The following is a 25,581-nucleotide window of genomic DNA, read 5'->3' as shown; positions in this document are numbered from 1 at the left end:
AAAGCACAAAAAATAATGTTTTTATTCTTTAACAAAAATACTATGGTGTATAAAGACTTCAAAACACCATGTGGGTGAAAATAAGAGCTACAGAATTGTGTTTTCTTCTCTCTTTCTCTCTTTTTCTTTCTTTTCCTCTCTTTTCCTCCTCTTTTCCACCGCCCACCCACACTATTGTTCCCCAGCTTTTGCGGAAAGACATGCAGGTTAGGTTAGGTTAATTGTGGACTCTAAATTGCCCGTAGGTGTGAATGTGAGCGTGAATGGTTGTCTGTCTCTATGTGTCAGCCCTGCGATGGACTGGCGACCTGTCCAGGGTGTACCCTGCCTTCGCCCAATGTCGGCTGGGATCGGCTCCAGCCCCCCCGCGACCCCTAACGGGATAAGCGGTTGCAGATGGATGGATGGAAGGCTGGGCAGCTCCTGTGTGACGACGTCGTCTGGATCAATAAATGGAACAAGAGTGACCACCAATGCAAGTGTCCCCAAAATTCACTGTGACTATGAGTGCACTGAGGACAGAGAGCAGCGGCTGGTATTGGTGTGCTAAAGGAGACTTACAGATGCCAGTACATGTAACTGTTACTGAGCAACCTACCACTAGTAAGTTATTATAAATTATAAATAAAAAATTGTAAATTATAAAAATTTGTCAAGTGTCATTTATAAATGTTTTGATTTAATACAGAAGAGATATTAGGATTCATTATTGTCATTTTACTCTAGTATTCATTGTCTTGTTTTGGATTATAGCCACTCTTACATCAACAACCCATTTAACCATCTTATCATCAACTCCTGAGCCTGTGAGTGTCACCACTACTTTTACAGACAAACCATCTACCACAGTTCAGGGTGAACAGCACAGGTCGGAAGCCTTCACATTTGCATTCAACTATATACACTGCATTCAAGTCTTTTTATTTCATTTGATTTGCATTATGTGATTTAAGCCGCAGTGTTCCAGTGGACCTGATGCGCTTCATCATCCCTTTGAGTTTGCTGATCTTTGTTGTAATGGTGACATTGTGCATCTGGTTTGTGTTCAAAAGATACAGTAAGTCTATACTGAATTTTGATATTTCATACCAAAACGTTTTTGTCTTTACAGACATGCCCACTTTATGATAATCACATGCAGTTTGGGGCAAGTCATGGTCAAGTCAGCACACTGACACACTGACAGCTGTTGTTGTCTGTTGGGCTTGAGTTTGCCATGTTATGATTTGAGCATATTTTTAATGCTTAACGCAGTACCTGTGAGAGTTTCTGAATAAAATTTGTCATCGTTTTGTGTTGTTAATGATTTACAATAATAAATATATACAGTACATGCATTTGCATAAAGCAGCATATTTGTCCACTCCCATGTTGATAAGAGTATTAAATACTTGACAAATCTCCCTTTAAGGTTAATTTTGAACAGTAAAAAAATGTGTAATTAATTTGCGATTAACTATGGACCATCGTGCGAAATATTTTAATTGAATGACAGCCCTAAAAACTGTATAATTTCATAAGCTTTGTGGAACTGCAAACATTTAGAACTTAAAGAGCAACATGTAACGTGGTTTTATCAGTATATTATAGAGTTATGGAAAGGAGAGCGATGCTGTTAAAACCTTGATTTTATAACTATTGACGAGAGACTCTGTTGCTAGTACTAGTACTACTGTGACTACCTGCAGCACTGGAATGATTTTACTGTGCCACAGGTGAAAGACTTCAAAGTGAAACCAACATAGTGATAATTAAGATTCGAAAAAGTGTACATATCCACATTTACACCCTCAACTTGGTAACATGAAACTTATCCTGTTATTCAAACATTTTCATAGTAAGTCTATCATATCTATACTAAAATGGGTATATGTTTGATTTTCTGTGATTCGTGACAAGTGTCATCAATAAAAACAATTTGCTTCATGACTATTATAATGCGCCTTCTCTTAATATCACAAACTTAAATCTTAAGGGCGACCTATTACACTTTTGTTTTTTTCCCCTTTCCTTTAGTGTGTTTTATAGTTTTTTGTTCATGTGAAAGGTCGGCAAAGTTACAAAGCCCAAAGTCCATGTCAAAGGGAGTTCCTCTCCCCCACAGAAACACTGCTCCTGAACTGCCTGAAACGCCTTGATTGAAGTCCCGCCTTTTCTTCCATAACGTGGTGATGTCACCAAGTAATACATTTGCATAACGGCTATCTTTGCATGCCCTCAAACAAAGCTAGTTATAAGCCATCCATCCTCTGTATGGTCTATGTCTCTAGTTTGTGGCTGTAAAGTTTCATGAGGCTGTGATTATCCTAGAGGTCACCACAGGTCATTTTATAACGTGAGGTCAAGTTTCAAAAAATGGTCTCACTACAATGAAATGGCTACTGTGGGGACTAACATCATCACACATGAATACAATTGGGCCAATGTTACCATTAATTATCTAATCATTTTTATCAGTGATCACCAGTGTCTCCAGCGTTCCCATAAGGAGTTTGCCAGATATTATGGAGACTGTCCACTCACCAGATAATGGAAGGCTGGACAGCTTAATGTGTACAATGCTCACTGATAATTACAAACCCAAAATACTACGTGACTGCTTACAATATTTACTTCATCAGCCAACTTATGTGATGCAACTGAATTACGAGGAAGAACGATTGTAACAGATGTAATTGCTTATCGAATAAGATTGAGAAGTAGAGTTCTGTACAGAAGTGTGTTGGTGCCTTGCTCCGTGTTGTTTTGTCGGACTGCTCGCTCACTGAGATGGCTGTTCATCTCAACTTTCTTCTCATTCTCACTGGACTCACAGGTCAGTAACGGGTCCTTTTAAAATGGTTTAGCCTATTATGTTTCTTTGTGTTCTTCATGTCAGATGATGATACAGTTAGGCAGGAAGTTGTGCTACATAATCCTTTATAATAACCTAAAAGTGTTTTATTTCATAAATTGTGGAGACAACTATAATTTAATATGCAAAACTGTTAATATGAATCGCTCCAACATGAAGGTCATAGGAAGGAACAATACTGTTAGCAAGCATATCTGTTAAGATGCTGTATTTATTCTTGTTGCAGGAATTCACAGCATAACAACAGTCAGTCAAATGTCAGTGAAGGCTGGAGACTCGGTCACTATCCCATGTCTCTATGACTCACAATACACAAACCATGTGAAATACTTGTGTAAAGGATATACATGGTCCTCCTGCTCTTATGCAGTTAAAACAAACCAACAAAATTCAGGAAGGTTTTCAATCTCTGATGACAAAAAGCAAAGAATCTTCACTGTGACTATAAAAGATCTGACAGATAAAGACACTGATTACTGGTGTGCTGTGGAGATTAACGGAGGGCCAGATGTCAGAGAGTATTTTCACCTGTCGGTCACCAGAGGTAAGAGACCTTAAAGCATCTTTAAGCACATTTAAAATCCCTTATGAACAATGAGAAAGTTCTAATTGTTTGCTGCAATTTTTTTAATTACTTTGTCCCTCTAAATTAATAGGAATAAATGTAAAGGTTGTGGACAGTAATTATCCACCAGTTGTAATAAGATGTCTGAAACATCACCAGCATGTACCAAAGGCTTCTGCAATTTTCTATTGAATATTATTTGTTTTACCTAGAGGTACGCCCAGTCTCTATGTGGATCATCAGGAGATTACAGGATTTAAAGGAGGTAATATAACCATCAATTGCCACGGTAACTCTGGAGAAATTGCGTGGTGCAGGCTGGGCAGCTCCTGTGTGACGACGTCGTCTGGATCAATAGATGGAACAAGAGTAACCATCAGTAGGAGTGTCCCCAATGTTTTCATTGTGACTATGAGTGGACTGAGGACAGAGAGCAGCGGCTGGTATTGGTGTGCTAAAGGAGACTTACAGATGCCAGTACATGTAACTGTTACTGAGCAACCTACCACTAGTAAGTTATTATAAATTATAAATATATAATTGTAAATTATTACATTTGTCAAGTGTCATTTATAAATGTTTTGATTTAATATAGAAGATATATTAGGATTCATTATTGTCATTTTACTCTTGTATTCATTGTCTTGTTTTGGATTATAGCCACTCTTACAGCAACAATCCATTTAACCACCTTATCAACTCCTGAGCCTGTGAATGTCACCACTGTTTTTACAGACAACTCATCTACCACAGTTCAGGGTGAACAGCACAGGTCAGAAGCCTTCACATTTGCATTCAACTATATACACTGCATTCAAGTCTTTTCATTTAATTTGATTTGCATTATGTGATTTAAGCCGCAGTGTTCCAGTGGACCTGATGCGCTTCATCATCCCTTTGAGTTTGCTGATCTTTGTTGTAATGGTGACATTGTGCATCTGGTTTGTGTTCAAAAGACACAGTAAGTCTATACTGAATTTTGATATTTCATACCAAAACGGTTTTGTTAATCCTAAATATGTTTTACCATAAATGTAGACTATTGTGCATTATTGTCATTGAGCACTGATGGTCACTAATTGTTTTTTTCATTGCTTCACTTTTAGAGCGGACCAAAGTAGAATCATCTGCCACAACAACGGTACAGTAAGATATGCTGATTCATTTCCCGTTACATTTCTCTTACAAAGAAAGAGACGCACTATCGTGGCCATTTGCTTAATTTAACACTGCCGTGATACCGAGCGAAATAAAGACTACACATTTCAGAGACTATACTGTGTTGTCCATTTGCAGCTGCAGGACTACCATGTATCACTGCAGCTGAACATCTAATAGTTATATTACACAAAATGCATCTTGATAATATCATTCTTGTGCATCTTTTAATAGGAGAATAGAGAAAGCATTGACAGATAGAAACTTAACTGAGCACATATGTGATGACAAATACAGTAATAGGTTTAATGAATAAATCAATCATGGTTATTGGTTGCCATTCATGTTCTGTCCTCTGCTTCTTCAACACAGGCTCAAGATGAAGTAACATACAGTACTGTTAAGAAAAAGAGAAGAACTTCAGCCCCGGTAAGTGACTGTATGAATATTATTGGGGTTGAACCTTATGTTTGTTTTCTTTTTTAAAGAGGCAGTAGGCAGTATATTTTTGGCATCACTGGGCAAAACTTCCATAATAACCTTTCAGCATATTGTAATTCAGGTGTTCTGAAAGAAAACTAGACTTCTGCACCTCCTCTTGGCTCTGTTTTTAAAACAAATCTAGCTTGTGACGTGAGACTTTGGCCAATCATAGGTCATTTCAGACAGAGCGTTCCTATTGGCTGTGCTCCGGCTGGTGGGCGGTGCTTGATATTTCCCCAACTGATCTCAACATGGCTGCCGGGTCACAAACTTTCTCAATAGGCATTACAGTAAAAGAGTGTGCCTGTGCCTAGTTTGACCGTTTGATCGCAGTTTGTGAGTGATCGACAGGCGGCAGCTGGACGGCAGACTCCAAATCAGCTCTGAATGGTTGTTTTCCTCCAGTCTGTGACATCTTGCAGCAAAAATTTGAGTTTCAGAGTCTTTGTTTCCTGAATTCTGGTGACTTTAAAACAATGAAAATAACAAAATAATAAGTACACTGCGACAGCATTTTTATGTTAAACTTCTAATTTTACCTTTAAATCTCAGGAAAGAAAACTCAATAAATTGCCCCTCTTCCATAATTGATGCCATGATGCCAATGATGTGAACAGCCAGGCTTCGGCTTGTGCGGATATTAATAGCGCGGCTCTTCAGTTCACTACGGGAACGCACGCGGCTCAAATCTGCTGGCTCTGCTCCATTATGTATCACCATAATGAATCTCACAAAGAACCTGATACCGGCAGCTTGTGAGAAGCTCCGGTACGCATGAAAAAGTCACGGTACGCCAAGGAGTAAAATTAGTAAAATACTGCGTACCGGCCCACTTCGAGCACTGCTCATCTCTCATGACATGTTGAGCCAGGCAGCCCATAACTGCTTACCGCAAACTCTGCACTCCCTCCCTCATCTCCCTCCCTCTTCTCCCCACTGTGGCCACCCGGCACAGATCGATTGGGCCAGCCCAGTGACAATTAAGGAAAAAACATGGGCCGATTTTTTAGGACGCTGACTTTCGTTGACTTAACGGTCACAGGTGTCGCTGTTAACAAGCAATTTCTGATTCTTACAGTCCCTTTAAGTGAACTTATAGTACTCAGTAAAATATACTTTTCTGTATACTTTTCAGTAGAAGCCAAGTATACTGAAGTATAATTTTGTTAAATTTAGGTACAGGTAGGTAGATAAAAAGTAATCTGAAAGCATACACTCTTATTTTGAGTTTAAAAGAAGTATACTAATAGCATACTTGAATAAACTTCATTTTTGAAAGAGATAGTAAGCATTGACAGATAAAATCTTAACTGAGCACATATGTGATCAGTAGGTTTAATAAATAAATCAATTATGGTTATTGGTTGCCATTCATGTTCTGTCCTCTGCTCCTTCAACACAGGCTCAAGAGGAAGTAACATACAGTACTGTTAAGAAAAAGAAAAGAACTTCAGCCCCGGTAAGTGACTGTATGAATATTATTGGCTGAACCTTATGTTTCTTTTCTTTTTTTTTTAAGTAAGACCCACCTCAGAATTATTAATATTTTCTTTGGATTATTATAAAGAATAAGGTTTTAGTAAACTCTAATTCCTCTCATGTGTTCACCTTAAAAAGGAAGTATTTTTATGAAATGGTTCATGATTACTATTTTAACAAAGGTCGTCATGTTGATGTAATCTAATCAGATCTAGTCTAATAAAATGGTGATAGCCTTTATATAAATAACATTTGGTTTGCTCCTTCATCAGGCTGAAGAGGAAGTAACATACAACAATGTTACGCAAATGAGAAAAACGTCAGTTAAGGTAGCCGTAAACCATTAAACCACAACTTGTATTACACAACATAAGCACACGAAAAGACACACTCAAATAGCATTTATTATTTCATCATACACATTTGTATTTGAATGAAGCAAAAAACTGAAAAAAGGTTTAACTGTTCAATCGATCTGTTTCACATCTGTCTCTTCTTTCTTACCCAGAGGTCAGAAGCTAAGAGTGATGTGGACGTGATGTACAGCTCTGTGGTTACTGTCGAACTACAAACTGTGCAACCGGTAAATTTTAACAGCCCAGTCTCACCACTGTTGCTCACATACATGGTGTAACTTTTCTCTCTAATTTTTTTTGCCACACTGCTAGTGTGGCAGTTGACTCTTAGTCTGCTTTATCTTTGATCTTTCTTACTAATTGTAATTTTTTCTTCTGTTCTGCAACAGGTTGAAGCAAAAGATGAGGATGTAACATATAGCAGGTTGGCCCAGAACCAGCAAAACCTGTAAATGTTACCCCTAACCCTACATCTTATCTGCCTGTCTATCACTGGACTCTTTTCTTAGATGATAGTGTTGCAATGTGTTGCCATCTGTTCTTTGGTTTTGCAACAACTTCTTACTTCTTTTTAATTTTGAGGGTTTACACCTTCTCCTTTTTTTATTCTCCTCTGCATAGCTGCAAAATGTTTCACACAAGTGCTGAACTGGTCCTGGTTTCCCAAAAGCATCTTAAAGCTAAGATGTTTGCAATATCCATCTTACGACCCTTCTTAAGCTGAAGAAGTGTTTCCCAAAAGCTTTGAGTAGCTTTGAGAGTTTGCCAGATAAGTAATACATTTGCATAATGGCTAGCTTGGCATGCCCTTAAACAAAGCTAGTTATAAGCCATCCATCCTATGAATGGTCTATATCTGCAGTTTGTGGCTGTAAAGTTTCATGAGGCTGTGATTATCCTAGAGGTCACCATAGGTCATTTTATAACGTGAGGTCAAGTTTAAAAAAAAGGTCTCACTACAATGAAATGGCTACTGTGGGGACTAACATCATCACACATGAATACAATTGGGCCAATGTTACCATTAATTATCTAATCATTTGTATCAGTGATCACCAGTGTCTCCAGCGTTCCCATAAGGAGTTTGCCAGATATTATGGAGACTGTCCGCTCACCAGATAATGGAAGGCTGGACAGCTTAATGTGTACAATGCTCACTGATAATTACAAACCCAAAATACTACGTGACTGCTTACAATATTTACTTCATCAGCCAACTTATGTGATGCAACTGAATTACGAGGAAGAACGATTGTAACAGATGCAATTGCATATGTTACACAATTGGGAAGTAGAATTCTGTACAGAAGTGTGTTGGTGTCTTGCTCCGTGTTGTTTTGTCGGACTGCTCGCTCTCTGAGATGGCTGTTCATCTCAACTTTCTTCTCATTCTCACTGGACTCACAGGTCAGTAACGGGTCCTTTTAAAATGGTTTAGCCTGTTATGTTTCTTTGTGTTCTTCATGTCAGATGATGATACAGTTAGGCAGGAAGTTGTGCTACATAATCCTTTATAATAACCTACCAGTGTTTTATTTCATAAATTGTGGAGACAACTATAATTTAATATGCAAAACTGTTAATATGAATCGCTCCAACATGAAGGTCATAGGAAGGAACAATACTGTTAGCAAGCATATCTGTTAAGATGCTGTATTTATTCTTGTTGCAGGAATTCACAGCATAACAACAGTCAGTGAAATGTCAGTGAAGGCTGGAGATTCGGTCACTATCCCATGTCTCTATGACTCACAATACACAAACCATGTGAAATACTTGTGTAAAGGATATACATGGCCCTCCTGCTCTTATGCAGTTAAAACAAACCAACAAAATTCAGGAAGGTTTTCAATCTCTGATGACAAAAAGCAAAGAATCTTCACTGTGACTATAAAAGACCTGACAGATAAAGACACTGATTACTGGTGTGCTGTGGAGATTAACGGAGGGCCAGATGTCAGAGAGTATTTTTACCTGTCGGTCACCAGAGGTAAGAGACCTTAAAGCATCTTTAAGCACATTTAAAATCCCTTATGAACAATGAGAAAGTTCTAATTGTTTGCTGCAATTTTTTTAATTACTTTGTCCCTCTAAATTAATAGGAATAAATGTAAAGGTTGTGGACAGTAATTATCCACCAGTTGTAATAAGATGTCTGAAACATCACCAGCATGTACCAAAGGCTTCTGCAATTTTCTATTGAATATTATTTGTTTTACCTAAAGGTACGCCCAGTCTCTATGTGGATCATCAGGAGATTACAGGATTTAAAGGAGGTAATATAACCATCAATTGCCACGGTAACTCTGGAGAAATTGCGTGGTGCAGGCTGGGCAGCTCCTGTGTGACGACGTCGTCTGGATCAATAGATGGAACAAGAGTAACCATCAGTAGGAGTGTCCCCAATGTTTTCATTGTGACTATGAGTGGACTGAGGACAGAGAGCAGCGGCTGGTATTGGTGTGCTAAAGGAGACTTACAGATGCCAGTACATGTAACTGTTACTGAGCAACCTACCACTAGTAAGTTATTATAAATTATAAATATATAATTGTAAATTATTACATTTGTCAAGTGTCATTTATAAATGTTTTGATTTAATATAGAAGATATATTAGGATTCATTATTGTCATTTTACTCTTGTATTCATTGTCTTGTTTTGGATTATAGCCACTCTTACAGCAACAATCCATTTAACCACCTTATCAACTCCTGAGCCTGTGAATGTCACCACTGTTTTTACAGACAACTCATCTACCACAGTTCAGGGTGAACAGCACAGGTCAGAAGCCTTCACATTTGCATTCAACTATATACACTGCATTCAAGTCTTTTCATTTAATTTGATTTGCATTATGTGATTTAAGCCGCAGTGTTCCAGTGGACCTGATGCACTTCATCATCCCTTTGAGTTTGCTGATCTTTGTTGTAATGGTGACATTGTGCATCTGGTTTGTGTTCAAAAGACACAGTAAGTCTATACTGAATTTTGATATTTCATACCAAAACGGTTTTGTTAATCCTAAATATGTTTTACCATAAATGTAGACTATTGTGCATTATTGTCATTGAGCACTGATGGTCACTAATTGTTTTTTTCATTGCTTCACTTTTAGAGCGGACCAAAGTAGAATCATCTGCCACAACAACGGTACAGTAAGATATGCTGATTCATTTCCCGTTACATTTCTCTTACAAAGAAAGAGACGCGCTATCGTGGCCATTTGCTTAATTTAACACTGCCGTGATACCGAGCGAAATAAAGACTACACATTTCAGAGACTATACTGTGTTGTCCATTTGCAGCTGCAGGACTACCATGTATCACTGCAGCTGAACATCTAATAGTTATATTACACAAAATGCATCTTGATAATATCATTCTTGTGCATCTTTTAATAGGAGAATAGAGAAAGCATTGACAGATAGAAACTTAACTGAGCACATATGTGATGACAAATACAGTAATAGGTTTAATGAATAAATCAATCATGGTTATTGGTTGCCATTCATGTTCTGTCCTCTGCTCCTTCAACACAGGTTCAAGATGAAGTAACATACAGTACTGTTAAGAAAAAGAGAAGAACTTCAGCCCCGGTAAGTGACTGTATGAATATTATTGGGGTTGAACCTTATGTTTGTTTTCTTTTTTAAAGAGGCAGTAGGCAGTATATTTTTGGCATCACTGGGCAAAACTTCCATAATAATGTTTCAGCATATTGTAATTCAGGTGTTCTGAAAGAAAACTAGACTTCTGCACCTCCTCTTGGCTCTGTTTTTAAAACAAATCTAGCTTGTGACGTGAGACTTTGGCCAATCATAGGTCATTTCAGACAGAGCGTTCCTATTGGCTGTGCTCCGGCTGGTGGGCGGTGCTTGATATTTCCCCAACTGATCTCAACATGGCTGCCGGGTCACAAACTTTCTCAATAGGCATTACAGTAAAAGAGTGTGCCTGTGCCTAGTTTGACCGTTTGATCGCAGTTTGTGAGTGATCGACAGGCGGCAGCTGGACGGCAGACTCCAAATCAGCTCTGAATGGTTGTTTTCCTCCAGTCTGTGACATCTTGCAGCAAAAATTTGAGTTTCAGAGTCTTTGTTTCCTGAATTCTGGTGACTTTAAAACAATGAAAATAACAAAATAATAAGTACACTGCGACAGCATTTTTATGTTAAACTTCTAATTTTACCTTTAAATCTCAGGAAAGAAAACTCAATAAATTGCCCCTCTTCCATAATTGATGCCATGATGCCAATGATGTGAACAGCCAGGCTTCGGCTTGTGCGGATATTAATAGCGCGGCTCTTCAGTTCACTACGGGAACGCACGCGGCTCAAATCTGCTGGCTCTGCTCCATTATGTATCACCATAATGAATCTCACAAAGAACCTGATACCGGCAGCTTGTGAGAAGCTCCGGTACGCATGAAAAAGTCACGGTACGCCAAGGAGTAAAATTAGTAAAATACTGCGTACCGGCCCACTTCGAGCACTGCTCATCTCTCATGACATGTTGAGCCAGGCAGCCCATAACTGCTTACCGCAAACTCTGCACTCCCTCCCTCATCTCCCTCCCTCTTCTCCCCACTGTGGCCACCCGGCACAGATCGATTGGGCCAGCCCAGTGACAATTAAGGAAAAAACATGGGCCGATTTTTTAGGACGCTGACTTTCGTTGACTTAACGGTCACAGGTGTCGCTGTTAACAAGCAATTTCTGATTCTTACAGTCCCTTTAAGTGAACTTATAGTACTCAGTAAAATATACTTTTCTGTATACTTTTCAGTAGAAGCCAAGTATACTGAAGTATAATTTTGTTAAATTTAGGTACAGGTAGGTAGATAAAAAGTAATCTGAAAGCATACACTCTTATTTTGAGTTTAAAAGAAGTATACTAATAGCATACTTGAATAAACTTCATTTTTGAAAGAGATAGTAAGCATTGACAGATAAAATCTTAACTGAGCACATATGTGATCAGTAGGTTTAATAAATAAATCAATTATGGTTATTGGTTGCCATTCATGTTCTGTCCTCTGCTCCTTCAACACAGGCTCAAGAGGAAGTAACATACAGTACTGTTAAGAAAAAGAAAAGAACTTCAGCCCCGGTAAGTGACTGTATGAATATTATTGGCTGAACCTTATGTTTCTTTTCTTTTTTCTTAAGTAAGACCCACCTCAGAATTATTAATATTTTCTTTGGACTATTGTATAGAATAAGGTTTTAGTAAACTCTAATTCCTCTCATGTGTTCACCTTAAAAAGGAAGTATTTTTATGAAATGGTACATGATTACTATTTTAACAAAGGTGGTCATGTTGATGTAATCTAATCAGATCTAGTCTAATAAAATGGTGTTTAGCCTTTATTTAAATAAGGGTTGATTTGCTCCTTCATCAGGCTGAAGAGGAAGTAACATACAGCAATGTTACGCACATGAGAAAAACTTCAGTTAAGGTAACCATAAACCATTAAACCACAACTTGTATTACACAACATAAGCACAAGAAAAGACACACTCAAATAGCATTTATTATTTCATCATACACATTTGTATTTGAATGATGCAAAAAACAGAAAAAGGTTTAACTGTGCAATCGATCTGTTTCACATCTGTCTCTTCTTTCTTACCCAGAGATCAGAAGCTAAGAGTGATGTGGGCGTGATGTACAGCTCTGTGGTTACTGTCGAACAACACACTGTGCGAAAGGTAAATTTTAATAGCCCAGTCTCACCACTGTTGCTCACATACATGGTGTAACTTTTCTTAGCCATACTGCTAGTGTGGCAGTTGACTCTTAGTCTGCTTTATCTTTGATCTTTCTTAGTAATTGTCATTTTTTCTTCTGTTCTGCAACAGGTTGAAGCAAAAGATGAGGATGTAACATATAGCAGGTTGGCCCAGCACCAGCAGAACCTGTAACCCCATGTTAACCCTACATCTTATCTGCATGTCTATCACTGGACTCTTTTCTTAGATGATAGTGTTGCAATGTGTTGCCATCTGTTCTTTGGTTTTGCAACAACTTCTTACTTCTTTTTAATGTTGAGGGTTTACACCTTCTCCTTTTTTTATTCTCCTCTGCATAGCTGCAAAATGTTTCACACCAGTGCTGAACTGGGCCTGGTTTCCCAAAAGCATCTTAAAGCTAAGATGATTGCAATATCCATCTTACGACCCTTCTTAAGCTTAAGAGGTGTTTCCCAAAAGCTTCGACAAAAGCATTCCACTCTTAGCAATGATCCTATCGACTCGTAGGAGGTTAAAGAGCATCTTAATTCATTACAGTCTGTACTATATTGAACAGTGATGTTGTTTAAGTGACATTTGATGTAAAATGAAGGATAATGTTTAAAATAAAAAATAAGAAAATGAAATGAATAACGCACAAATGAATTCATCAATTGATCTATCAGTTTCTGTTGTCGTCCTCCTCCTTTCCTTTTTCTTGTCTTGTAGTATATTCATCTCTTCTGGCTGAAACGCCACTGCCCTGATGTTGTTTTTGCATTTTCCCCATCTTCTCTTTTCTTTTTATTAATGGTGCATGTTTGCCACACGATTAGAGGTTTGATACAGAAGAGACTACATTCACAATAGATGATGTGCACATTCGTGAAGATTATAAGAACAGACACTGCTTCATTTTGGGTTTAAAATGTGCCTAAACTTGCAGAATACTTTTGGCATCATTGGGCAAAAACTCCACAATAAGCTTTCATCTATCCATCATCATATTGTAGCATATTGTAATTCAAGTGTTCTGAGAGATAATTACAGTTCTGCACCTCCTCATGGCTCTGTTTTCAGGCTTTAAAAAATCTAGCCCGTGACGAAAGACTTTGGCCAATCACAGGGCATTTCAGAGAGAGAGCGTTTCTATTGGCTGTTCATTCAACGGAGGCAGCTGTCAATCACTCACAAACTCCGATAAAACAGTCAAACTCGGCAATCAATAATCAATATTCTGTTACTGTACTGCCTGTTTCTCACCTCAAATGTTTTCAGAAACATCTTGTAGTGTACTGTTTAGCTGTAAAATGAAAAAGTTTGCTCCAGCTGGTGGGCGGTGCTTGGTATTTCCTCAACTGATCTCAACATGGCTGCCGGGTCACAAACATACATTTACATTGTAAACTCAGCCTGTGTGTCTCCTTTGTGGTTATTAAAACGCAGGTTACGAAAGATGAATAAGTTCACTCAAATAGCATTCATTATTTCATCATACACATTTGAAGCAGGTTAAACTGTTCAATTGATCTGTTTCATTTCTGTCTCTTCTTTCTTACCCAGTTGTCAGAAGCTAAGAGTGATGTAGACGTGATGTACAACTCTGGTTACTGTAGAACAACAAACTGTGCAAAGGATATGTATTTTTATTTATCATCCAACCAATTGCAACTGTCTTACAGGAGGGGGAGGAGAGATTTTAAGTGTTGCAGTTGCATATTTAAGAAAATGAGGAAATAGAAAGTCAGTCTGTCAGTGCCTTGGTTCATGTAGTTTTATCTGACTCTGCTCACTCACCAACATGACTGTTCATATCAGCTTTCTTCTCATCATCACTGGACTCACAGGTCGGTCACCAGGTTCATGTTACAATTTAGAAATGTGGGTTTTTTATGCATCTAATTCTTTAAATGTCATTGAGTAATATACCCTCCTGTTTGTATTTCAAGTGTGAAGAATATAATGACCGTGTGGGTAAAACAACAGATAATATGAACATCTATTACATGCAGGTCATCTGAAGGAAGATTATTGTTAGAGAATAAAAGCATTAAAATGCTGTATTTGTTCTTGTTGCAGGAATTCACAGCCTATCATTCAATGAAGTGTCAGTGAAGGCTGGAGATTCAATCTCCATCCCATGTCTCTATGCCTCAAAGTACATGAACCATGTGAAATACTTGTGTAAAGGATATTATTGGTCCTCCTGCTCTTATATAGTTAAAACAAACCAACAAAATTCAGGAAGGTTTTCAATCTCTGATGACAAAGATCAAAGAATCTTTACTGTAACTATAAAAGATCTGACAGATAAAGACACTGATTATTACTGGTGTGCTGTGAAGATTGATGGAGGGTCAGATGTCGGAGAGAAGTTTCATCTGTCAGTCACCAGAGGTAAGAGACCTTAAACATCGTTAAGCATATTTCAAATCCTTTGTGAACACTGAGGAAGTTCACATTGTGTGCTGCATTTTTTTAATTACTTTGTCACTCTAAATTAATGGGAATAAATGTAAAGTATGAGGACAGTAATTATCCACCAGTTGTAATAAGACGTCTGAAACATCACCAGCATGTCCGAAGGCTTCTGCAATTTCTCTTGAGTACTATTTGTTTTCCCTTAAGGTACGCCCAGTCTCTATGTGGATCATCAGGAGATTACAGAATTTAAAGGAGGTGATATAACCATCGATTGTCAAGGTAACTCTGGAGAAATTGCGTGGTGCAGGCTGGGCGTCCTCTGTGTGACGATGTCGTCTGGATCAATGGATGGAACAAGAGTGACCATCAGTAGGAGTGTCCCCAATGTTTTCACTATTACTATGAGTGGACTGAGGACAGAGAGCATCAGCTGGTATTGGTGTGTTAAAGGAAGCTTACATATGCCAGTACATGTAACTGTTACTGAGCAACTTACCACTAGTAAGTACTATAAGTAATTTGCATTAATAAATACTTGTCAAGTACAACAATCTATGTGTTGATTTAATACAGAAGTGATATTAGCATTGAGTATTGTTGTATTACTGTGGTAATCATGGTACTATTTTGAATTATTTACACATGTGAGGGCCAGCACCTATGCAGGGAGCACCACCCCTTGTAGGAGTGGTTGAGTGGAGCTTCCAGCCTTCATAAGGTCAGGTGTGGGTGAGCAGAGTCTCTTTGTCTGACTCCTGGTAGATGTGTGGCAGGTCAACACTGTTTGTCCAGATAAGGGAGAGATTTTGGGAGAGAAAAATGGCTCTGTTTTATCGTGAGTTTAACCACTTCCTTTGTATATAGATTTGTAGTGCAGCTGTGTCCTGAGCCGTCCAGAGTGATGCTCTGTAACCCTATACTGAAAAGGTATGTTACAGAAACACTTAAGTCTGTTAATTTCATATCATATCTTAAGAGTAATATGGTCAATCTAACCTTTTTAGGGAAAGATTCAGCCTTTTGCCCCTCCCCCGGTTGAGCCAAAGCAGAGCCAGTGAAGTAGGGCCCTGAGGAGTAAGGTAACTTAAAGTAGGCTGGTAATGTAGGAGGGTTACTCCCTCTGAGGTATTCTTACAGGTATATTTGATTTTTACTATGCTTTCCTTCTTTTTTCAGATTGAAGCTAGACTGCTGCTTTGCCTATGTGTATTTAACACCGAAGCCTGATTGACTACTGATTGTTGTACATGGACTAAAAGAGAGACTGTGTCCAGCCGCCCCTCTGTTGATTTGGACACATCCAACTCAGACTGTTGTATATTGGTGGTTATTTCTTGAAATACTTTTTAACTTTGTAAACCTGAACCAACTGATTAACATTACTTTGTATTTGTTTTTGTTCTTCCAGGCAGTGGGAGACCTGCGGGGAGTAGGCTAGTCGTGGTATTTCCCCTCTCTTCGCATGCTGTGTGGTAGGCCCAAAAGGGTGATGGTAACTTTTTACAGTTTCATACATTATCTATTTGCAGTGATGGTTGCCGTGTAGAGAAATAGTTCATAGTGTGCTCACGTGGTGAGTTTAAAGAGGGGTCATAATGGAATCTCCCCGCAGACAGTACCCTGCCTTAGTATTTAGCATTTTCTTATATTCTTTTTGGGTTCTAATTTAAAAGGGAGGACAGTTGGAGTTTTATGGGAGAACTATTTTTAACTATTATTGTTGAATAAATATTGTTAACATATAATTGTTCTCTACTTTTTTAGGCTATCCATTTCTAATAATTTTACCCTTTAATTCAATAAATCTGTTAATGTTGAACTGAATGCACGTCTCCCGCCCGTGAATCTGTGAATTTATTGGTGTCAACACTCAAGTTATTGAGGCCTATGGCCTGTGGGTCTCTGCAGTAGCATTGCATTGGCCATTCTCTATACTGTCTTGGGTTACAAAAGGGAAGGATTGGCTCTGTGGATGTGCTACACTGAACAGGCTGTTCTGTTTCCCATGTTTGCTGTTTGGCTGTACCACCGTCAAGGTCTGGACTAATGCAGAATATTGTGACCCGAACAATTTGCCCTGTGCGATAGCCAAGCACGAAAAGTCGGTGGTTCACATTCAGAGCCAGATTGCTCTGAAAACATTTGAACACAACAGAATCGACCTGGCTTTGGATGAGCAACGACGGCTGAGTGTTAGCATCCACAATGAGAAGCTAAAGAAAAATAGAGAAATCCTAAAATGTCTCATAGATGCTGTATGTTTCCTTGGTTAAACAGGAGCTAGCTTTCCGTGGGAACAATGAGAGTGCAAGTTCCTCAAACCGGGGGAATTTCATTGAACTGTTGCACCTGTTATCCAGCAAGGATGCTAATTTGGCCTCCCACTTGGTCAAACAGAATCCAAAATGACTTAATTGAAGCGATTGCAGATGTTCTGAAGAATGACATAAAAGAGGAACCGAGTGTGGCACAGTTTATTTCAGTGGAGGTGAATGAAACCACAGACATCACAAACTGGTGCTGAATAATATCCACAGTGCAGCTAAAACGAGAAGTGTATTTACCCTATGTCTGTCAACTTTGCACATATGGTGTAAAACGAGCTGGTTATTATCACAATCTTAGCGATTATATTTTTATTGCAAAAATTGGCCGACTGGCCGACAATAATGTGTGCGTCTTCTTCCATCCAGATCAGTATGATTGAATCATGTTCCCACCACCGGAGAGCACGCAGCCAGGGATCGGATTGGGAACAGAAAGGCTGGTTATTAACTTTTACATATTTCTTTATTTAAAAAAAAAAAAAAAAACTAAAATGCTTGAGGGGGCTTCACTGGGGCTACGCAGATTTGTGACGTGGCTCCAGCATCCCCTAGCCCCGGTGTAGCGCCGTGCTCGACAGCGGCCATCGTTGTGAAATATTATACATGGTCAAAGATCGCCATCTTGTGTTGTAAATTAAGTTTATTGATTTGAAATAGCTGATGTCAGGATAACCGTATGGATGGCATGAATCATGGGGAAGAGATGTTGCACATTTTGAATACGTGGATCTGTGCAGACTATTGTGCATAGGCCTTTTTGTTGTGAAATTTTTGCTCTCTCTCTCTTCCCTCTCTCGATGGAGCTGTCGCTCTCTCTCTTTCTCCGTCTGTTTGTCTCTCTTACACAAACAATGCACTGCACTTATCAGATGTAGACTATTGGGAGAGTGTTGTAATGGGGACTGTAATGGAGTAATTGTTTAAGTTTGGTAATGGTATTTTATGACCTTGATTTTGAAGGATTCTCTTAGACTGCGTTGTGTACTCGCCTGCTAACACATGATACATGTGTGTGCATCCCGGTCTGCGACTGCCTACCTGACCCCTGACCCTAGATCTCACGGCACAGTACTGGTCATACCCCAAGAGCCATGTCCGCCCAGTGACCCAGCCTCCTTTCATAGGCCCACAAGCACAGCGCAGTCAGTGAACAGCTGATCCGAGATGCTGCGGTTGAGACGAGTTGACGCTACGGTTGTTGATGTTTAGTAAGTGCAATAAAACTTTGCAAGTGTAAAGCCAAGATACGTTATTACACCTGTTCAACAAGCATGAACAAGATGAAAAGGTTAATGATGAAGGAAAGTAACGTTTCAATCTGCTCTGATCTGACTGAAACTAAAGCTGGCAGAAGGCTGTGTAGCCTAACTGTTTAGGTTAGTTTGTCATGTATCTTACTAGTAAAGTGATCAGCTGGCTAAGACAAAGCCCTTAAAGCTGTTGTTGCCTGTTGAACTTGAGTTTATATGAGTTTATATGATGAATAAATACACTCAAATAGCATTTATTATTTCATCATACACATTTCTAATTGAATGAAGGAAAAAAAAAGTTAAACTGTTCAATTCAGATCTTCACATCTGTCTCTTCTTTCTTACCCTGAGGCCAGAAGCTAAGAGTGATGTGGACGTGATGTACAGCTCTGTGGTTACTGTAGAACAAAAAACTGTGCAAAGGTTATATATTTATTTATCTACGTCATCCAATCAACTGCACCTGTTGGAGGGGGAGGAGAGATGTGTTGCAGTTGTATATTTAGAAAATGAGGAAATAGAAAGTCAGTCTGTCAGTGCCTTGGTTGATGTAGTTTTATCTGAATCCGCTCCCTCACCAACATGACTGTTCATCTCAGCTTTCATCTCATCATCACTGGACTCACAGGTCGGTCACCAGGTTCATGTCACAATTTAGATATGTGGGGTTTTTTTTATGCATCTAATTCTTTAAATGTCATTGAGTAATATACCCTCCAGTTTGTATTTCAAATATCATGAAGAATATAATGACCTAATGTGTAAAACAACAGCTAGTATGAACATCTATTACATGCAGGTCATCTGAAGGAAGATGACTGTTAGTGAATAAAAGCATTAATATGCTGTATTTGTTTCTTGTTGCAGGAATTCATAGCATGACAACAGTCAGTGAAGTGTCAGTGAAGGCTGGAGATTCAATCTCCATCCCATGTCTCTATGACTCACAGTACATGAACCATGTAAAATACTTTTGTAAAGGAACAGGAAGTTCTGCTCTTATGCAGTTAAAACAAACCAACAAAATTCAGAAAAGTTTTCAGTCTCTGATGACAAAAAGCCAAAGAATCTTCACTGTGACTATAAAAGATCTGACAGATGAGGACACTGATTACTGGTGTGCTGTGAAGATTGATGTATTGCTAGATGTCGGAGAGTATTTTCACCTGTCAGTCACCAGAGGTAAGAGAACTTAAAGCACCTTTAAGCACATTTAAAATTTGTCACTTGTAAACACTAAGGAGGTTGTCATTGGTTACTGCATTTTTTAGTAATTATCCATCAGTTATAACTACCGTATTGTATACAACACCTCTGAAACATCACCAGAATGTACCAAAGGCTTCTGCCCTTTTCTATTGAATTTGTTTTCCCTTAAGATACGCCCAGTCTCTATGTGGATCATCAGGAGATCACAGGATTTAAAGGAGGTAATATAACCATCAATTGTCACTATCTTAACTCTGGAGAAATTGCGTGGTGCAGGCAGTGGTTAGCACTGGCGCCTCACAGCTAGAGGGTTGCAGGTTCGAATCCGGCTTGGGACCCTTCTGTGTGGAGTTTGCATGTTCTCCCCGTGTTAGCGTGGGTTTTCTCCGGGTACTCCGGTTTCCTCCCATTGCGGTAGCGGGAGAGGGATAGAGTGGCTCTGCCGACCAATCAGCTTCCAGGATTTCCATTTTCTGTAGACAAATCATGTGGCGGCTTTCCATTTTCACTGCCGACGTCATCCATTTTCAATACCGACGTCATCCATTTTCACCGCGGATACAGCCAATCGGAGCTCTGGATTCCATTTTCAGGCAACGAATCGTGTGGCTGATCTCCGCCACGTCATCCATTTTTGAATAGCCAATCACAGCCGTCCCAGCGGACGCGATGCGGAGGAGGGACTTTTGAACTATTCACTGCCGTCGTCGCAGAAACGCCTATTCAGCTACAGACAGGTAAATGTCATTATTAACATTATATTCAGCTACAGACAGGTAAATGTCATTATTAACATTATATTCAGCTACAGACAGGTAAATGCCATTATTAACATTATATTCAGCTACAGACAGGTAAATGTCATTATTAACATTATATTCAGCTACAGACAGGTAAATGTCATTATTAACATTATATTCAGCTACAGACAGGTAAATGCCATTATTAACATTATATTCAGCTACAGACAAGTAAATGTCATTATTAACATTATATTCAGCTACAGACAGGTAAATGTCATTATTAACATTATATTCAGCTACAGACAGGTAAATGTCATTATTAACATTATATTCAGCTACAGACAGGTAAATGCCATTATTAACATTATATTCAGCTACAGACAGGTAAATGCCATTATTAACATTATATTCAGCTACAGACAGGTAAATGTCATTATTAACATTACGTAACAGTGATATTGGGTTCTCTTAGACAATACGGATTAAACGTGTTTTAGCTTTCTGGCGTTTTTTAATGTGGGCTGATTAAGAGTCGCTGTGAAATCAATGAATAGGTTTGTAATGTTACTCTGTCTAAGCTAGCCTGGCTTTAATTATGTTAGCTAGACTTGGTGAATAAGTTATCAATCACTTTATCATCTGTTCAGAGCTCTGATCATTATGCTGAGGCTACGTTACAGTTACAGTTACATAGAGGTAACGTTACTCCTACTGTATGAGCTCCTCAGCGTTGTTAAACTAACACAGTCACTTCTTTTAGCTCAGACAGGTAACTGTAAGATAACTGGTGTTATATTAATGATTATATGATCATAAACGTTATGTTAATACTAAAGCTATATATACATATACAGTATGACTGCTACTGTTTAGCTTCTTAACGTTGTGAAACAAAGTTTACTATCACAGTCACTGTTTTTAGCTCAGACAGGTAACTGTCAGATAACTGCTGTGTTATATTAATGTTCATGATTCATGATTATATGATCATAAACGTTATATTAAACGTTCATACTTAAGTTATATAAACATGACTGTAGTTTGCAAGGTTTTTCAAGGTAAAAGAAACATAATTATCATATGTGTGAAATTGTTTCTACATATAAGTTTGATTTCAATGTCTGTTTAGACTTCTCCAGGCTGCCAGTCATCCTGTATCCTCTGCCCCAGAAGCTCAGCCTGCAGTCCAGTCTGAATCCTCACCTGGTGTCTCAGGTGGCAGAAATACAGTTGGTAAGTAATGTTTACATAAACCTCACAACAAAGCAATAGTAACAGTTGGGTCGAATCTATTTAACATACAACCGACAGCATACGGACATTAAGACATTATATGTTACATGTAGTGTAATTTCACAGCAGTTTATCCTGTTTATTTGCTTACTGATGACAAATTGTATGTTTAGGGGACGGGCATGGTGTGCCAGGTATGGATCGGGTTGACAGCCTTGCAGAGCACCTGGTAGAACTGAGGACACAGACCTCCATGACTCTCAGCAACCAGCAGGTTAGTAATATCTGTAATTTGGAATACCATGCTTAGTCCAAAAAGAATAAGACAATGTTGTTGTTTTCATTTCATTAATTACTCACATAAGCCTGTTGTGTGAATAAATATTCAGTCTCTGTTGTTCTTTTCATGTTTCTTTATAAGGGAAGCACAATTGTGGCCCTGTAGCAAAACCTGCTGGACGTTGACAGAGGGCCCAGCAATCTACAGCGGGCTGGTCACTGCCGGAGGCCCCGCTGGAGTCTGAGCTGAAGGAGTTTCTGGTGAATCTGTGCTGTAAATCATTCTGTCTGATGTTGCAGGGAGTCAGACCCAATGACAAACATTAAGAATAGTATTATCTTCTTCAAATTATTTGTTCTTGTTGTTTCACGTGTTCCAGGCCCAAAGACAATAAAGTTAAAGCTTTAATATCATTACTGTCTCAATTCATGTGTATTCCTATGGTTATTTTTTTAATTAATTACACACAGCAAGTCCATCCCAATATTGCTCAACTATTCTCCAGTACATTATGATTTATTCTACTAACATTTTGACCTATCTTGCCTAACAGTTCATTAATCAGTCATAAGGAGGATGTATGCAATAATATTAAGCGTCTTTGAGATTACTAAAAAGCGCTATATAAATCTAATATATTATTATTATTATTATTATTATAATAATGCAAAACATCATCATGGATGATGATAATGTTTTGTATATTTGTTATCTGTAGTAATCTACCAGTTATATGACTGTATAAGGAAACCTGAACGATTTTCAATATTAATGTATTAGTTGCAGTGCACAAGTCTTGCATTAAAATTATATCTTGAGTCAATTCAAGTTTACACGAGCAACACAAACTATTTTTTACTGCATATTATAAACTTCGACCCTGCCGGAGACGAGATTCGAACTGCCTCTCAAGTGGACATGTATTGTTCCCCCCGAAAAGCACAAAAAATAATGTTTTTATTCTTTAACAAAAATACTATGGTGTATAAAGACTTCAAAACACCATGTGGGTGAAAATAAGAGCTACAGAATTGTGTTTTCTTCTCTCTTTCTCTCTTTTTCTTTCTTTTCCTCTCTTTTCCTCCTCTTTTCCACCTTCTTCCCCCGCCCACCCACACTATTGTTCCCCAGCTTTTGCGGAAAGACATGCAGGTTAGGTTAGGTTAATTGTGGACTCTAAATTGCCCGTAGGTGTGAATGTGAGCGTGAATGGTTGTCTGTCTCTATGTGTCAGCCCTGCGATGGACTGGCGACCTGTCCAGGGTGTACCCTGCCTTCGCCCAATGTCGGCTGGGATCGGCTCCAGCCCCCCCGCGACCCCTAACGGGATAAGCGGTTGCAGATGGATGGATGGAAGGCTGGGCAGCTCCTGTGTGACGACGTCGTCTGGATCAATAAATGGAACAAGAGTGACCACCAATGCAAGTGTCCCCAAAATTCACTGTGACTATGAGTGCACTGAGGACAGAGAGCAGCGGCTGGTATTGGTGTGCTAAAGGAGACTTACAGATGCCAGTACATGTAACTGTTACTGAGCAACCTACCACTAGTAAGTTATTATAAATTATAAATAAAAAATTGTAAATTATAAAAATTTGTCGAGTGTCATTTATAAATGTTTTGATTTAATACAGAAGAGATATTAGGATTCATTATTGTCATTTTACTCTAGTATTCATTGTCTTGTTTTGGATTATAGCCACTCTTACATCAACAACCCATTTAACCATCTTATCATCAACTCCTGATCCTGTGAGTGTCACCACTACTTTTACAGACAAACCATCTACCACAGTTCAGGGTGAACAGCACAGGTCGGAAGCCTTCACATTTGCATTCAACTATATACACTGCATTCAAGTCTTTTTATTTCATTTGATTTGCATTATGTGATTTAAGCCGCAGTGTTCCAGTGGACCTGATGCACTTCATCATCCCTTTGAGTTTGCTGATCTTTGTTGTAATGGTGACATTGTGCATCTGGTTTGTGTTCAAAAGATACAGTAAGTCTATACTGAATTTTGATATTTCATACCAAAACGTTTTTGTCTTTACAGACATGCCCACTTTATGATAATCACATGCAGTTTGGGGCAAGTCATGGTCAAGTCAGCACACTGACACACTGACAGCTGTTGTTGTCTGTTGGGCTTGAGTTTGCCATGTTATGATTTGAGCATATTTTTAATGCTTAACGCAGTACCTGTGAGAGTTTCTGAATAAAATTTGTCATCGTTTTGTGTTGTTAATGATTTACAATAATAAATATATACAGTACATGCATTTGCATAAAGCAGCATATTTGTCCACTCCCATGTTGATAAGAGTATTAAATACTTGACAAATCTCCCTTTAAGGTACATTTTGAACAGTAAAAAAATGTGTAATTAATTTGCGATTAACTATGGACCATCGTGCGAAATATTTTAATTGAATGACAGCCCTAAAAACTGTATAATTTCATAAGCTTTGTGGAACTGCAAACATTTAGAACTTAAAGAGCAACATGTAACGTGGTTTTATCAGTATATTATAGAGTTATGGAAAGGAGAGCGATGCTGTTAAAACCTTGATTTTATAACTATTGACGAGAGACTCTGTTGCTAGTACTAGTACTACTGTGACTACCTGCAGCACTGGAATGATTTTACTGTGCCACAGGTGAAAGACTTCAAAGTGAAACCAACATAGTGATAATTAAGATTCGAAAAAGTGTACATATCCACATTTACACCCTCAACTTGGTAACATGAAACTTATCCTGTTATTCAAACATTTTCATAGCAAGTCTATCATATCTATACTAAAATGGGTATATGTTTGATTTTCTGTGATTCGTGACAAGTGTCATCAATAAAAACAATTTGCTTCATGACTATTATAATGCGCCTTCTCTTAACATCACAAACTTAAATCTTAAGGGCGACCTATTACACTTTTGTTTTTTTCCCCTTTCCTTTAGTGTGTTTTATAGTTTTTTGTTCATGTGAAAGGTCGGCAAAGTTACAAAGCCCAAAGTCCATGCCAAAGGGAGTTCCTCTCCCCCACAGAAACACTGCTCCTGAACTGCCTGAAACGCCTTGATTGAAGTCCCGCCTTTTCTTCCATAACGTGGTGATGTCACCAAGTAATACATTTGCATAACGGCTATCTTTGCATGCCCTCAAACAAAGCTAGTTATAAGCCATCCATCCTCTGTATGGTCTATGTCTCTAGTTTGTGGCTGTAAAGTTTCATGAGGCTGTGATTATCCTAGAGGTCACCACAGGTCATTTTATAACGTGAGGTCAAGTTTCAAAAAATGGTCTCACTACAATGAAATGGCTACTGTGGGGACTAACATCATCACACATGAATACAATTGGGCCAATGTTACCATTAATTATCTAATCATTTTTATCAGTGATCACCAGTGTCTCCAGCGTTCCCATAAGGAGTTTGCCAGATATTATGGAGACTGTCCGCTCACCAGATAATGGAAGG

The 25,581-nt window shown here is 38.6% G+C and overlaps 2 protein-coding genes and 3 long non-coding RNA genes across 5 annotated transcripts in view; all 5 read left to right on the top strand.

Moving 5' to 3' along the window:
• LOC141773886 (uncharacterized) overlaps positions 1-25,581 on the top strand; it is a 48,548-nt gene that overhangs the window by 14,856 nt on the left and 8,111 nt on the right. The gene's annotated exons all lie outside the window — the stretch shown is intronic.
• Positions 498-1,060, top strand: LOC141773489 (uncharacterized). The gene is made up of 3 exons (XR_012595129.1): positions 498-603; positions 754-868; positions 954-1,060. It is a non-coding gene; the product is annotated as an uncharacterized LOC141773489 (long non-coding RNA).
• LOC141773545 (polymeric immunoglobulin receptor-like) lies at positions 3,088-3,944 on the top strand. Its single transcript, XM_074645389.1, has 2 exons — positions 3,088-3,398; positions 3,634-3,944. The coding sequence occupies exons 1-2, from the start codon at positions 3,110-3,112 to the stop codon at positions 3,942-3,944; spliced, it is 600 nt and encodes a 199-aa protein (XP_074501490.1). The 5' UTR covers positions 3,088-3,109.
• On the top strand, positions 8,238-13,442 carry LOC141773544 (uncharacterized). The gene is made up of 9 exons (XM_074645388.1): positions 8,238-8,885; positions 9,121-9,417; positions 9,567-9,678; positions 9,764-9,867; positions 10,013-10,047; positions 11,950-12,006; positions 12,299-12,355; positions 12,534-12,608; positions 12,759-13,442. Exons 1-9 carry the CDS (start codon positions 8,597-8,599, stop codon positions 12,819-12,821), a joined length of 1,089 nt encoding a protein of 362 aa, XP_074501489.1. The 5' UTR covers positions 8,238-8,596; the 3' UTR covers positions 12,822-13,442.
• LOC141773488 (uncharacterized) lies at positions 21,725-22,309 on the top strand. Its single transcript, XR_012595128.1, has 3 exons — positions 21,725-21,818; positions 21,992-22,092; positions 22,240-22,309. It is a non-coding gene; the product is annotated as an uncharacterized LOC141773488 (long non-coding RNA).

The sequence above is a fragment of the Sebastes fasciatus genome, chromosome 9, assembly GCF_043250625.1.
Source record: "Sebastes fasciatus isolate fSebFas1 chromosome 9, fSebFas1.pri, whole genome shotgun sequence".
NCBI lineage: Eukaryota > Metazoa > Chordata > Actinopteri > Perciformes > Sebastidae > Sebastes > Sebastes fasciatus.
Note: the sequence above shows the minus strand (reverse complement) of the source record. Positions and strands in the feature narration are given on the sequence as shown.